The 16447-nt window shown below is 41.9% G+C and overlaps 1 protein-coding gene across 2 annotated transcripts in view; it reads right to left on the reverse strand.

The window, feature by feature from the left end:
• Positions 1-16343, reverse strand: part of CHN1 (chimerin 1) — a 31816-nt gene extending 15473 nt beyond the window's left edge. The window contains exons 1-2 of one of the 2 annotated variants that reach the window (XM_008939940.1): positions 16063-16343; positions 3033-3117 (exon numbers count right to left, since the gene is read on the reverse strand). In XM_008939940.1, coding sequence (XP_008938188.1) covers positions 3033-3117; positions 16063-16314 — 337 coding nt within the window. In that variant the 5' untranslated portion in view covers positions 16315-16343. The remainder of the gene's footprint in view (positions 1-3032; positions 3118-16062) is intronic. The other variant, XM_008939932.1, reaches the window with a different exon arrangement.
• Between the last annotated feature and the right edge of the window lie 104 nt (positions 16344-16447).

Raw genomic sequence — 16447 nt, forward strand, 5'->3', positions numbered from 1 at the left:
GGACTGCTATGAATGTTTAGTTCTGGTTTACTATTTTTCAAAGGATTGGCTTAGTTTGTATAATGTACTAATCTATCAGACACTAGAAATAAGCTTCACTTTTTCCACCAGCTCCTCCTCCTTTCTGAAATGGGTGACATTTATCTTTGTTGTCCAGTCTTGGACTGTCCCACACTTACCTTCTTGCTTGTTTTTCTGCTTCTACAGAGAAGAGGATTTAAAATGGTTGAGAGTAGCCCATGCATTAACCTATTTGTATTTGTTAAACTTATCACTTTTGTACAGCAAATACAGTCTTCTTGAGATGTGCAACTGTTTGCTATAAAAAGCAAATGCCCTAAAAAGTACAAAATTACATATGATCAGTGCAGTTTTGCTCATAGGTATTTTCAATAAAATGACTATACAGAGCACCAAACAGATTTTGTGGATTTCCCTGGAGTGGCATTGAATCCCACTTGAATGCAAGTGGGCTGTCTCCTACTAAAAGCTGTTATGTGTCTGAAGTACAAACAAACTCTGAAAAGCAACGGCCTCATGTGGCTCCTTGCTTACTGTGCTTCATTTCATTGTTTCCATGTTAAAATAGCTCAGTTCAGAAGCAAAATGATTACCTTTTTCAAAAACCCCCAAAAACTCATGGCACTCAAGCCTGAGCTCTTCCACGCCAGCGTGTTAACACACTGCACCTGTGCAACCTCACTGTGCACCTGCGCAACACCAGCGCTCGGCTGCGGCGCCCAGACCCGCTCAGCTTCTGGCTCTGGTGGCTTGCACAGCCTCAGTGACACACAAGGCAGACTAGGGACTGCTGAGCCCATCCTGTTGTCTCCAGCTCCGCAACGTTCTGCCTGGAGTCCCTCTCCTCTACCCAGCTGCCGATTTCTATGAAGTGTGTGAGAATCAAGTCACCTGGAAGCCCCTAGTTCTCTGTCAGCTGTTGCTGAGGTTGGCCAATGGCTGAAAGCTAGCAGCAAGAGGAGGACAAGCGAGGTGGGAGTCAGCTGCAACCCAAGCCCGACTTTCCTGCTCCTCAACCCTAAGCAAGCCACAGAGCACACACTGCAGCAGCCAGACCTGCCAGCTGAGGAAGCGCTGCTCAGCAGCCTTGCCACCACACAGCTCTTCGCCTGCTTCTCCTCGCACCCCGTCAGCAGCTCACCTGGTTGTGCCCAATGACCTCGAGCATAGCCCAAAAAACTCAGCCTCTTCCTGCCCTGATGCCTTGACGGCACTTCAGCAAGCAAATGTGGTCATACAACACAGGATTTTAAAACATAAATAAGATCACAGAAACTACCTGAAGCTACCAACAGCGATATGCAACCCTACACAAGACAGAAAGCCCGAATTATAGTTTCTGAACCTATGAAGTCATCTAATATACATGTGTTCCTCTATACTGCAAGGAGGAAAAAGACGACACGCAATACTTAATACCATCCTCATCAAGAGGAAAGAAAACCAGACTTTGGAAGCTTTCGGAAATTCATAATTTCAAAAAAAACCTGCAAAAAAGCAGAAAATCAGCTCCACTTCAGTTTAAAACAAACCCAAACAGCAGTACAAAATCATAAGCATTTTGCATTTATTTATAAAAATAACTTTTTTTTTTTTCCATTCCACAGTGCCATGCAGCACTGCAAACCTTCATATACTTTGTTTTTATTGATTTTCTGGATCAAAATTATTTAACATAAATTTGAAAAATACTTGATTATTTCTCCTAAATGCCGAAACTCAGGAATATGCTTCAGGTGAGGGAGGAAGATGGCACACTTACTGGCTCATCTGTCAGCAAAAATCACTACTTTAACCAGAAAACGATTCAAGAATAGAATTAGGCTTCTTCTTTCTTTTCTAGTACTGTACAACCTGTGAAAAATCAACAGCAGTAAAAAGGACTAACAGTCTACATAAGCGAAGGATATGGCTGCAACTGTAAATACCTAGAAGGGGGGAATTACTGAGAAAGGAAATGCCATTCTTACATAAATATTTTTTACACAGAGCTGCACTTCCTAATTCATTCTGGACAGTGCAAAGCTGGTAACAGAACACTTCATAATATATTTTTAAATCCTTTCTCCATAATTATATTTCAATTATATTTGGCTATAAATGATTTCAAATTTTACAATATTTGGCACTTCCGTGATAAAAAGCCCTCTTATTTGCTTGAGTCAAGACTTCAGAAAGCTTTATACAGAGCAGATTTTCTTAAATTAGCTTGAAAATTCAGTTTCCAGGGCAACATATGCAGGTCTTCATACATCAACATTTCTTTGCACCATTTTTATAAACGTGGTTGCTTGCTAGAATATAAAAAATATTTTTAAAACAAAGTATTTTGATCACTTTGATCCTTTTTTTTGAAAACAGCCGACTGTCCCTTCTTTTCAGAAGAATCATACCAATAAGACTGTCAAATTGTTTTACTTCAGAGAGGCTTTATCCCAGAAATGCCTGCAGTGACACCTAGGTATGCGATACATTTCCACCAGCACCTGAATGTTTCTGTAACATCTCAGTACACGTCCCTTATTCATTGCCCCTTTTCTTACTTTCTTTTCTGTTTGCAAGTAGGAGACATGACTTGGGGTCTATGGCATGCCAGCTCGTACATAAAACTAACCTGAATGCCTGTTTCACAGCAGTGTGAAATTTGCTGATGCCCACCTTGCACTTTGAGATCCTTCTCACACCTTCCAGCACAGACAAGTGGTATAGAAGAAATAAAGCTAACAACACATCTACCTATTTTCTCCTCCATTTTTAAAAGGTAGTGGGAAAAAAATCTCTTACGATGATTATAATTTTCCCTCTGTGAACACTTAAGAGGGTCTCTGCATCTCTGCAGTGACGTTACTGAAACGGGTACCTGAAGCCATCAGCAGCAGGGTGGATACCTTTCCTTCTTCAATTCTAACAGGGGCCAGATCAGATCCTTGCCACATGGCATTACAGTGGAGCAGGCAGCACGTGAAATAGTTACAACACTAGGATGGTCTTAGGAAAAGAAGACAGTTTACCTGCACATTTTACTCCCTGAGCAATGAGGCCCCACATGAAGTTGGCGCAGTATTCACACCAGTGCGGGCCTCTGAACGTGTGCACCTGGAAGACAGTAGCAGAAAGGAAAATTACAGAACACGGCCCAGTTATTTCACAGACATTACTATCAATGTGTCTAAACAAGGCAGGACTCCTCTTCTTCAAAGGCACCACATGCAGCCGCTGGAAGCTTCCCTCTATCACTGCAGAAAAGGCAGAAAGATATATAAGAAAGATTTAACTGCCAAGACTCTTGCAGACCCATGGGAAGCGGGAGCTCTCCATCCTAGAGCAGCAGAACCACATGGGGCAGAAGAGCAATGGCAGGTCCCAGCCCTTCTCCAAACTCCTCACATCCCTCTGTCTGGACATGGTTTTAGCCCTAAGGTGAGGCTTCTGCAGTGACCATGCAAGAGTTCTCTCAGTTGAAAATGTATTCTGCTTTGCCCTTCCCTCTATAAGGTACTTTGTGAAATGCGCAGGGCGCTGCAAGATTTCACCTCAAGCGGAGTGAATCCTGCCAGGCAAAAATACCAGTGCTACACAGAAATACTGCAAATGCACTTAGGGACTTCCTAGTTTAGAGTAACTCTAGAAGGAAATTCTCTTCAGACTAATGCTATAGATTGAAAATCCAAATGAATCTAGTGAATGGAGAAAAGAATCCACTGAACCAGAAAAAAAAAAATCAAAGCTAAAGAAGAAAACCCCCAGTGCTGCTTTCAATCCCAGCTCACATGTTTGTTACAAATCCTGCAGCCACCATTAGCTGCTTCAGATTTTATTCTGATAAAATTCATGCTGTAGGGAACTGCAGGATTCTTGATAGAGAAAATCATTACTTCCTTAGCCAACATAAAAAGGCTTCAAGCCTCTATTTAGAATAGACAGGCTGACAAAAACATCCACTAACTGATGATCATAAAGACATGAAATTTGCAGTGAAATGTACTAAAAAACTCTTTAGGTTCAAGTCACTTGGTTCTCCAGAGCAGGCAACAGGGCAGTAGCCTCATGGATGTTCACTGCTTGGTCAGATCAGTGTGCAGCAGAAGAGAGAAGCTGGTGGAAACACGTGTGCCTGACATCCACCCAGAGCTCTGGTTTTAAGTAGCAAAACATAGCCTGACAGAGGCGGCGGGCATCTCCTGTACCACTGATTTAAGTAGCAGCTGAATCGCTGGTGACTTACCTTGAACAGGTGACAACCCAGAGCAGCATCCAGCAATTCAGACCATGTTTCAGCTTTGGCCACTGGAAGGTCTGCAGCCTCCTGGGCATTTGATGCCCACAAAGCAGCAGTGAGATGGATTGCTGTGTCACTCTGGGAAGATACTCTTGAATTCACCAAGGAATTCATGTGCACATCTTTGCTAAGCTAGGCTTATAATCACCTCTAGCCCTATGCTGCTGAGTATCTCTGGAGGATATGTAATGGTGCTCCTGGTGCTGGCACAGCCTGCCTCACCCCAGTCATGCTGGCTGCCATCCACACCCGCTCCCACCTGCATTTTGTACGTGCCATGTGCTTCACGAGCCCACCTCTCCCTGCAGTTTCAGCTGACTTCTACAAAGCAGATGATGACAAGACTGTTGGCAGCTGTAATCTCCATTTTCTTTTTTTCCTCTGACCACAAAGAGATTTTTCACACCTTCTTCTCCATTACCCACCTGCACTACCCACATCCTCTTGGCTTTCTTCCTTAGCCTTGTGATTTTTTCCCAGGTCCTTGGCAGCGTTCCCTTCCCAGAATAAGCACGTTCTAACATACTCAAGCAAAATTAAGCATTACTGCCTGCAGGACGAACAGAACTTTTTCAGGGAAAAAAAAGCTTCCTGTTAGTCACCATCTTTTTTTTTTTTTTTTTTTTTGTCAAATGAGCGTTCTGCCCCCAAACCACTGATTTAAAATATTTCTCCCAATTACCATTGAGGGGAATTGAAACAAAAATGACAAGTTCAAAAATTTGAACAACAACAACAACAAAAAGTATCTTTCAGATACTTTTCAGTTTTAAAAGAGAGATTGTGGGTTTTTTTTTTAGTATTACTGAATATGAAAGAGGGGAAATTCTGTCTTGTTCCTTGAAATGCTGACATTTTAACTTTTTTCTTTTGGCAGAACAAGGACAAATTCTGACACATTAATATTTCTTGCTAAATAAAAAGAATTATACTATACTGTGCTTCTCCGCTTGCTGATTTCAATCCATCAAATTCACTGAACGTGCCATTTGCTGAAGCATTTCTCCTGCCTTCTCTCGGTGCTGGGGTCCTAACCTGGCCTCTCCAGGGCCATCTGCAGTGCTGATACTCAGCAGATCTCAGGTGCACAATGTCTAACTGGCTGTTGTTTTAGCAGTGCACACACCTTTTTCTTAGCATTTCGCTCTCCACTATGGTCTGCACGTTTCCACCTTCTCCTCTCCCTAAGAACTCTTCTGCAGGGTCTACCATATCCCAAATCTGCCACTCCAACATTTTGCTTCTCTTTATTTTTGTTTTATTTTTAGGATTTGGTTTTATGTGCACTATTCCTCTCATGTTTCTCATAACTATTATCCACCTACACTGAAAAAAAAATAATCCTTTTCTACCACAGCCAGTTCCACCGACATTATCCTGGCTCTCGGTTCGCCCCTCAGAGAAGTTCACATGACTCATTGTCAACCTAAAAATGACAAGGACAAAACTGACTTTCCTCTTCCCTTCCAACACTGCATGTACTGTTCACCCTTCACAAGACCAACACTGACTGACTGACTGACTTTGCCCTTCAGGATCATCGTCTCAGCATCATTAGCGCTGTTCTCTCATCCCATGCATCCAGGCTTCATCCAAACACTGAAATGCCTTCCCATATCATCAGTTAAGAAATTAACTTCTCTGTTAGAAGATTTATCCAGAGCCTGCTCAGCTTTACACTGCCCCATCCAAATTACTCTTTCTTAGCCATTATTCCGATTGCAAGCTCAAAACAAATTAAAAGGTGAGGTTTTTCTATGCTCCAGAACGCTCTGTCTTGCTTCATCCTTTATCTGATATGCAATAGGGAGGTCCTCTGGCAATATTAATTAGGATGCCCAAAGGCCATACTGTCCTGTCCCCAGTGCACACAACTTCAGATCTGAAGCCTCTTCTGGGCCTTCCAAGTGGTGCTGGGCCAAATCTTCCTACCACAGAGTGGAACAGAATGTCTAAACCCTATGCTGGACTGAATACACACCAGCTCTGGAAATTAAATCAGACAGTTAAGTGATGCCAGAGAATAGTGAAAAATTTGTGTTCTGAGGTCAGAACAGCTTCTAATCCTGCTTCATCCTGCAGAGTGGGGCCTGGCAGCATGCTAAAAGGAAACGTTTGCATCTCCTCGCTAGATCAAGAGTCAGCACCTGCAAACAGTACTGCATTTATTATAGGACAACATTTAATATAGTACTCCGATTTTTATATTTAATTCCCCTTTCTAAAAATCTGTCAAGTGACTTGCTTGTTTGCAAAACTAAAACATGCTTTCCAGAAACATTTCTGAACACACATCCAAAAAGTCCCAGAGATCCTGACATAAATTACAAGGAGTTAGTTTCCCCTTATAAAAACAGTATCTGCCATATGCAGATTTTACCGTCTTATAAAATGTGAGGGAGCAGGATTGCCAACTGTAGCTTTACATCTCCCAACCCTTCCACTCTCACTCCCACCCCAAAAATCTTCTTCTCTCTCTTTCCATCAAGCTTCGACTCCAAATGATTTTTTAAGAATGTGTAAAATGGGTGAGCGGGAGAGCAAGATAAACTAGTTTTAATCTTAATTACTGAAATTCCAGGGGAAATATTCAATTTAAAAGAAATATGTAGATAACTATAAAGAAAAATATCGGCTTTAAAACTAGATAAAATCCTATTACTAAAGCTGTCCTGCAAGTCTGAAGTAAGAGGAGAGTTTCATGTTGGGCTTACATCTAGGCATTTCTGTTGTGAACTCTCCCACATCATCAGCAAGGTATAATAAACATTTAACTACTCTGATCTTACGTAGGAGGACAGTTTTTTTGCTTAGGCTTGAAAGGCGTTTTCTTACACACAAACATCTTAGTTCCTGTGATTAACAATGGTGACACAGAATTTAATTTACTTTTATTTTACGTTTAATTTAAATATTTCTTGGAAAAAGAGACCAAGTTTTAGGAGAACCAAATGCAAAATTATCCAGTAGGTCTGGCAACAGACTATACCACAAGCTGTGAACTCCTCAAGCAGATCTCTAACCATTACTTCTCAGGCTCTATAAAGGTCACTGTTGAAGTTAGTTACCCATGTATGTCATAACTCCACTTATTTTTTATGCTTTTGGTTTTTACTAAAAAAGGCAGTTGTTCAGCTAGCATTGATTGCTATCTGAAAACCAAGAATGAGCCAGCACATAATTAGTATTCATAACTGGGAGACTTGCATTACACCATTTGTCAAGGCAGGGAGGAAGAGAATGAGGAAGTATCAGCAAAATTCTGTGCAAACATGATGTGAAAGAACGCGACAGATCGTCAGAGCTTTAGCAAAGCCACTCCTGGGAAGAAAGCAAGGCTCTATTTGACAAACCGTGGATCTGTAAAATCAACACCAAATACAGGAAACAAAAGCCTTTGTGACAGTGTGCAAAAACGCCTTTCCTGTTGAGTGGCTGCTGCCATGGTCTCCCCACACCACTCCATAAACACCCTCGCTCTGTACAGAGCAGAGTAACTTCTCCCATGGCCCTCCACACCAAACTGCTGGTGAGAATCATGGGGTTTGGAAGATCCATGTGCTACCATGTGTGTTGGGATGAAACACACCACCTTGAAAAAGGACGGAAAAACCACTGCTCCTCTACCCTCTTGGGCTACCAGAGTCCTGTACTCTGGGCAGAAGCCTTGTTGGTGCTCAAGGAGGAGACTAAGCTGACTGGGGATTGAATAAATGGCACGCATCCGGCATTTGTACTGCGTGGTGCTCCAAAGGTACAGTCCTACTGGCTATATTGTCTTTCAAACAAATTCCCAAGGATGACAAGACACTGCTGATGAAGGCTGTCAGCTCAGCAGTCCCAGCTGATTTGCAATTGAATTCTGCCTGTTGGGACTCCACCAAGCTTTTAATTGGATATGGGAGACATCATAAATCTCAATTAAAATGATGAACTCAGCCTGTATTATTAGTATCTGTCTTCCCTGTCACGGTTAATTTTATCAGGCACTGAGTGTACCCATGCTGGCACCCAAAAGGCATGTCCTTTTAATCCATTCCTGGTCCAGGCAGAGATTGCCTGGATATGAAGGGTACAGATGAGGTGTCAGCGAGAAAGTCAATCGACTCAACTATCAGTTCAGGCAATGCTTCAATTTAATTGTTGCGTATATTACGATGATTAGATAATGCCTCTAAAACAGGGGTCTCAAGCACTACCCATACTCCAGTACATGATATTCCTCCTGTGAGGCAAATATTGAGGCTGCTGAGTAATGTAAGAAGTGAAGAGACTGCCATGACAACTCACATGGCAGAGCTGTATCTGCAAGACAATTGCTTTCATGCAAAGGTGTAACAGAAATAACAGTAACTGAGACCATTGGAACATACCTTCTCCAAAACGAGAGCCGACTTGGCTTAGAGCAGCTGGGGTGTTAACCATGGGGAGCCAGTCTGGGACCACCCCAACGACTTTGTCCAGCAGCTCTTGAGAGGAGAGAAGCTGGCTGAATGCTGCACAGTTCGGAGCACTGAGTATAAACAGCCTTGTTATTGCCAGTGGGCACGCCGGCACGAATGTCAAGCAGGCAAATCCTCCTCCAGGTCCTCACCCACTTAGAGCCGAAGTGCTGTCATGTCTTGTTTACTTTCTGGTTTGTGCTGCTCATGTCAGCAGAGATGGGAACAACTGGAAAGCGCGCTTAGGTCATGCTCTATGAGAGCCAAAGCAAAAAAATGCAGTGGCAGGTTGCTGGTGATTTTTGCTTGTGAATTCAATGAAAATAGCCACCTTTCTTTCAGGATAAATCGTCAGAATTGCATTAAACGGGTATCTAGAAACTGGAATATCATCCGTTTTATTCCAGGCCCAAGTTACATGATAACTATGTCCATGACAAAAATTCTGAAACTAGAGGTGAAAATTGAATAAACCCCTCGGAATTAAAACTGTATAGATATACATACTATATACACTATATGGTGTAAATGGGCTATAAAATCCTAAGAGATTCTGAAAGAAATGCTTTTGCTATGATGCTGAAGCTGATTTGGAGGAAAAGCTGTTGATGATGAGAGCACACAATATGTGCTAGGTGCTCTTTGTGGCAAACTCCCAGGCATCCACAGCAGAGCATTTCTAAGCTTCACCACAGACATGAGCTGGTCTCTTCTCGGGGCTGTCCACATGGTATACTCAAAAGATTCACATCTGGGAACTAATAAAACTACTGGTGTGGTGGCAAGAAGTTACAGTTTCAAGAAATTAAGGATTTAGAAGAAAGGCTTATTTAAGCATTAAACAGAGGCAAACTTTGAATTCAGGGACTGGCACAAAGAAACCAGAAAGGGTTAAATAATATTGTGCTATTCTGAATCTGCTTTGGAAAAGTGATGGCTTTTCCAAAGAGTAAAAGGAACTTTACATAAACACCTTACAAGATTAAAATTGATAAAAGCTTTTCTGGCCTGAACTCTTATAACCCACTTTGAGTTTCAGAAGCAACAACATTGAGTTCATGAAGTTTCCTCAGAAATTTTTTGGAAGTTTTTCCCCAGCTTTGTTCTCCAGATATTTTCTCTGCCTTTGAGTATTTTTTTTTGTCAAGTACTAGCAGGATAAAAGAATCACTGAATTTCCAAACATTTTCTTATCTGTAAGAATGTGCAGAGACTCTCCCTAGGGACTATGCACCCAGCTCTCTTTCTGAATATTCATTTGAGTGCAGTGACTCACTTAAAGATATTTTGAAAGTATGTTCAGTACCAGGTCTGTACCTAATAATAAAAAAAAAATTAAAAAATCAGCATCCTCTTTTCAGTAGAGTAGACCAATTTACCCCAAATCGGCACCTGCCCCAGTTTTCAAAAGATCAGAAATAGAAATGAGTCCATGTTAGAAGCCACGGAAAAATGGCTTTGCTTAATATAGTACGAGTTCGTTATAGTTTCTGGTCTTTTTTGCAGTAGTTCTTCTGCACTTTCTACCTCCTAGTTTCCCAGTGTTTAGGCATGATTTTGCTGAGCGGCTCTTGTTAGAATAGAAAGATTTGGTATGGAAGCAATTTCCTATGGCTTTATACACCAGCAAAGCACCTAGCACAGATGCAATTATACCTGTAAAATCTGTGCCAGGGCCCAGTTACCTTATTTGTTTTAAAGAAGCAGTACAAATTTCACCCACAGAGCAATTCTTGTTAAAATCAGTAGTCTCTCCATTAATGTGAGGCTTGCGACTGTCTACACTGGCAAAGCCTTTCCAGTACAGACTGGTCCTCACCTGTGCCTTCAGGTTTTGTGCACATTCAAAGGTAGATTCTACCCCAAATTATTTCTGGAAAAGCATGTCTTTGCTCTCGAGGTCCCCATTCAGCCTTTCAAATGGGTCACGCTCAAAAAGGAAACCAGGTTGCTGCTTCAGTCAAGGAGGGAGATGGTGAATCTCAACAAACAAGACTCAACAGCATCTCTGCTAAATTGGCTCAAGCAGCCGTGCAAAACCATCTCTCCTCTCTGGGAGGAGTGTTGGCTTGAAAGGGAATTATGTTCTGAACGTTCACGGATTCACCAACCAGCCTTGCAACTGTTATTTATTACAATTAATTGACTGTGCTGTCTCAGGCATTAGTAAGACAGTGACTAAGAAACAGGATGACAGTACCAAATATTGCACAGAAAGACTGCAAAAACCAATCTTTTGGAAACATATATTTTGTGAAGAGCAAGAAAGAAAGGAGACAATATCCTAGGGGATTGATGCATGGAAAAAAACAGATTTCAGTCCAGCTCTGACAGGCACGGACACCTTCTTGCTTCAGTGAAGCACCACAGCACTAATCTAGGCAGAACAGAGTGGTTTGATGCCTCGGTCTATCGACAATTATGAAATGCCTGCAGAGTGCTCTGCTGGCTCAAGTCACCAGGAGCCAGAGGTGTCTGCAGGAATACCTATCATCAGTCAAGGGAGCTAAAAATTCCCCAGAACCATGAGTCACACAAGCTGGAGGGGAGTAAAGACCTTTAAGGTGTTTTGTCCAGGCTTATTTTAAATTTGCCCAGTGAAGGGAGGTTGTTGCACTGACTAAGAAGTTTCACCAACCAAGAGACTTCTCACTGTTAATCACAAATTTTCCCTTTCCTCTTCCTTTTAAGCATCAACCTGTAACTCTCAGCTCGTGCTCCTCTTCTGTGACTGCCCTCCTTGCCATTATAATTTTTCAAGCACAGTTTTACTGTTTTCTCCAACCCCACACAAATGGCAGGCGAAGGAGTGAGGTCAGTGCCCAAGTCCAAAGCACAGCACGAGGAGGGGAAATGGTACAGAACACGTTCCACGTCAGGCAGGGCTGGACTCAGGGCAGAAGGTACCTCACTGCACATCCTTTTTTTCTCACAGCAAAAAAGTACGGGATGTAGGGGGTAGATGGAGAGATGACGAGATGTAAAGGGGGAAAGCCTGGAGGACTGAGCAAGGGGAATCCTGTGTGCTTAGTACCCCAACAATCACTGCCTCATCGGAGCGAGAAGAGATGGGGTAACTGTAAACCCAGCTTGGACTCCCTTGCTGTATAAATCCTTTGGCCTAAAGGCCACCTCACACATTCCAAACCGGAACTGCCCCTGGTCCTCCTCTCAACCCGTAATGTTTCAATCCCCACAGCACCTTGCCACAGGCCCTTTTCCCCTCAAATCTGAGCCTCCTGCTGTTGCCTGAAGCTCCTCCTTAACCTGCCGGCTCAGGATGTGCCCAGCTGCTTCCTCCCCTTAAAACTTTTGAATGGATCAGATACCTGCTAGGTAAGAAATTGTATTTTAATCAACAAACTATCACACTTGTTGTACTTAGGGGACAAGATAAGCAAATACGAGATTTATGAGGCACAGATAAAAGTATTCTTATTGCTGTAGAATAAATTTATGGATCCATTAGGTATAAAACTACTCTGTCCATCTACAATGTTAAGGAACCTTCCCATATTATAAAGTTTTTTTTTTGGTAAGAAAATAACACCACTGGCTTCGGCAATGCTCCTTGTCAGACCTTCAAAGAGTGCTCCAGGCCTCTCACAGCTTTCAAATAGAAGATGCTATTGGTCATCTACATTGGGTAGAAGAATGAACTTGATATTCATCACACACGTGTCCAGAGAGATAAATGTGTACCAGAGAGTGTGGGGAGACTTCTTCCCATAATGGGAAAGAAACTGAAAGAGAGTACAAGCTTTTCTGTAAAAGAAGGTGGTGCTGAGATTTTGAGGATGGTGAAGTGACTGATTTGGTCTGATGGGTCCCTTAAGAAGAGATCTCACTCAGTGTGCTGGATTTCAGAAAAGAAGAGTAAACAGAGGGAAAGCAAAAGAAATCAAATATGCAAATAGAGAGATACAATGAAGTCACACTCACAGTCCTAGCTCACCTTCAAATCCCACTGCTCAATTAGAGCTAAGTAAAATGCTGCGTCAAACAAGGTAGATCTCTTTTACCTGATATATTTGAATTAATAGAAAATTAATCTTTTATATTAGGTTTATAGAGAAGAACACAGAAAAATCAATTGAAAACTTTTTATGATTTAGAATAAGCCCAAATGCACTTTAAAAATGAAGTATTTTTAACACCTAGCTCTTCTCCTGAGGAACAGGTATTAAAAACTCTGTCAGAGCTGACCTTTCTAAATCATCATCCCTTTCTTTACTTATGGAGATTAAGAGAACTCGGCCACTGTGTATCTATCTGCATTTGAGATGTGCTAATTAAAGAACAGACCTCCCCAGTCAGAAGAACAGTGTGGAGCTGGAGGAGGTCATTACCAGCCAGCTCTGCCCATAGAGTGCCACTGTCACCCCAGCTAGCCAGCCTGCTCACTTCAGGCAGGAGACAACTCACATTCCTGCAGATCTACACACGATTAAAACCCCCCAAAAATCCAGCCATGTCAGCATTCTGAGCAGAACTGTCTTTACATTCCTCTTTCAAACAACCCTTGGAGCAAAACATAGATGAATAGATTTATTCAGGAGACTTCTTGACAATTTAAGAGTCAAATGCAGCTTTCATGTTCACCCCTTCCCTAGGCATCTGCACTTCTGTAAGGAGCATCACTACACTGCTCCTTTGCTACTGTATTCCTCCACTTGAGCTTTGCTGGAGGCAGCTGTCTGAGGGTTCAAACTCCACCTTGCATCCCCACATACACATGCTATTGGGACATGAGGTGCAGTGTGAGTTCTCCTGGTGGCCAAGCCTCCTGGGTGTTTGCTAACCACAGCCACCCCTGGAGTGCCTGCTGCAGTCTTTTTCCCTTCTCCAAGACAAAAGCACTATTTGTTGTGCATAAATGATTCTTCATGTCTCCTCCCTCTGCTGGGACGTTACAGCATTTCCAGTATTTTTATATATATGAATGAAAAAAGATTTCTGAGACCCCTCCATTTACGTGACTAGCGATGAGACTGATCAAAGCAGTAGCCAGGAAAGGGTTAGGGGTCCCTAGCTGTTGCCTCAGGCCTATATAATGAAGAGAAGATTAGCTGCAGAGGTACAAAGCAGCATGTGTCCTCCTTTTTGCTAGTGGAGCCTCTGGGGACAGCAGTCATGGTCGGTTAAATGAACAAAATAAACATTTCATTTGCTGTTTATTCTTGTTTTGTTTCATAAGTTCAGCTTCAAGACTCTGGGCCTGACATCTCCTTCCTTCCCACGTGGGTGGCATATTTGCTGCTTGGCAGGCAACTAGGAGACTTCTGCAGACATTATAAATGATGATATCTATACACGTGCGGAGAAAAATCTGACAGATGCAAGGAATGATGAAGGAGAGAAGCACATGAATTAACGATAGCCGTTCATTTCAGATCCATAATGCAGTGATTATTAAGGGATGATGATTTTTTTTTTTTTTTAAAATGGGACAGTGGCCACATTAAGAGCTTATGAATGTCAGCAGCATTCCTTCAGCAGGTAGGCTGCACACATTTTAAGGCGTAAGGGGTTTGTTCCCTTCTACCTTTTCATAACAAAATTTATGTGTGTAAGGCGACTCCATTTCTTGAGAAAAGACTTAAGAAGCATTACTTCTCAAGGTATATTTTTCTGGCAGCTGTACACATAAAGGAAGCACACCACAACTATTTTAAAGAAAACAATCTGTGTGGAAAGTTCGTGCTGACCTTGGCTCAGACACATAGTTTGTTTTTTAAAAAAGTCTGGAAAACTCACAGCTTTCAAACTTTCTACAAACAGTTTCTGGAAGAAAAACAAATAAACAAACCCAAACAAATGAAAATCAGGTTAGTGGATTATTTTCAAAACAGATCTGTTTCAGGCTGTTAAACGAAAGCAATTTAGGAATACAGATGTGCGCAAAATTAAACATGTGGTATATCCTACATACCCCTGTAGTACGCTGAAAATCGCTACCTGCTGGCATCTGAAAGAATTATCTTCAAACTGTAAGAACAAGTGAAAGTTGCAAGACATTTCAGATCCCTAGGACACCTCAGGACCAGATGAAAAAATGCTCTGCATTTAACTGAGAGCCAGCAGGATTATTCTATGCTACACGTTCATATTAAACACTTTTTTTTTATACAACATTTTGCACACAGTTTTCAAATTCGTGTTTTATTGAAGAACGCAAGTAAAACAAAACATCCTTACCATATAAAGTTTCCAATTTTAGTGATTATCCAAACTCAAAAGCCAGAAGGTGGTTTAAATGAAATCAGATGGACAATATGTAAATATTTGCATGTGCACAGATGTTTATTCACACATACACATGTGTGTGATAGAAATCAAAACTGAAAACAATTAACAGAGGCTTATACCATCAGATGCCTGTACTGTATTAATGATTTACCTTTCTCCTAAAATAAAAGCAAAAGCTACACAAGTGAACACCCATCTCCCCCCCGGCCGGTAAAGATCAAATCTGGGCTTCAGGTACTATATACAAAGTTTGTACCATCATCTACAGGAATTCAGTGCAACATCAATCCACTTAGTTTTACAAATAAAGACTGTCTATTTTGCAATGCATTTCACCACCAAAAGGCTAAATTACTAAATCATTACTAGATACTTATTACAGATACACAACACATGCGTATGTTGTACTGACACATCTCTCTTACCAAAGAGCATCACTAAAATAATTAAAATGATAACCAGAAGCTACAAAGAAGACTAAGTAATTCTATTAAGACACAAGGTAGTTGCTAGTGCCAGCAGCTCAACTGCCCCATGGTATAAGCCATGCTGCTTTCAACACATTCAATTCATTAACACAGGAGAAAAGCCAGAAACCAAAGGAAATGCAGCCCATCTGCTCAATCCAGATGCAGTAGAACACGCTTCTTACCTCCAAAGCTATTTACCAGCGACAAACTGAGATAAGATCAGTTTAATCGTTAATCGTTATCATTGTAAGTAAAACTGAACTACATTTACTTGTATTGAAAGAAAACTGTGCCAGTTTTTCTCACCTTTACCATCTTTCTCGATATGAAACAATTCTAAAGAAAAGAGGTAATCTAGATACTGCAAGTATTATTGAAACAAATACATGCAGAAAAGTGGTCAATAACAAAATCTTTGTTCTTCTGCTGATACGCTCCAAGGATGTCTAACTGATTTAACCAGCAATGAGATTTAACCGAAGCACATAAGTTCCCAGGAAGTCACAGTCTACATGTATGTTATTTCTTTATAATAGTGGAGCCGTTTTAAAATAAAAACTCTAGCCCCTGTGCCTCAGAATGAAATAGTATAATTTCTTACCTTGAAGTTATGAATCTTCTCGTATTTTGGAATATGTTCATTTTCTTTCAGCGTCGCTCTTCTGACAAGCGATGTCAACTGCGAATAAGCAAAGAGTTTAAGGGGTTGCCAGATTGTCACAGACGACTTCCGAGCACGCAGTTTCATCCCCAAGGCCGCTATCAACAGATCTGGCTGGCGGCTCTCCGGCTTCGCGCTGTGCACCGCGGACCTGGCCGCCCTGTGCCCTGACCAGCACTCTTTGGAGGGCATGTTGGAGCCGACGGGAAGGAGGGACAGCCCCCCGGGACCGATCTGCGCCCTACGTGTGTCAGACCCGATTCGAAAGACCGAGGAAGACCATTTCGGGAAGCCACGCCGCGGGGCAGGGCAGGGCAGGGGTCTC

Source organism: Merops nubicus, unplaced genomic scaffold, assembly GCF_000691845.1.
Source record: "Merops nubicus isolate BGI_N331 unplaced genomic scaffold, ASM69184v1 scaffold53250, whole genome shotgun sequence".
NCBI classification, from domain to species: Eukaryota; Metazoa; Chordata; class Aves; order Coraciiformes; family Meropidae; genus Merops; species Merops nubicus.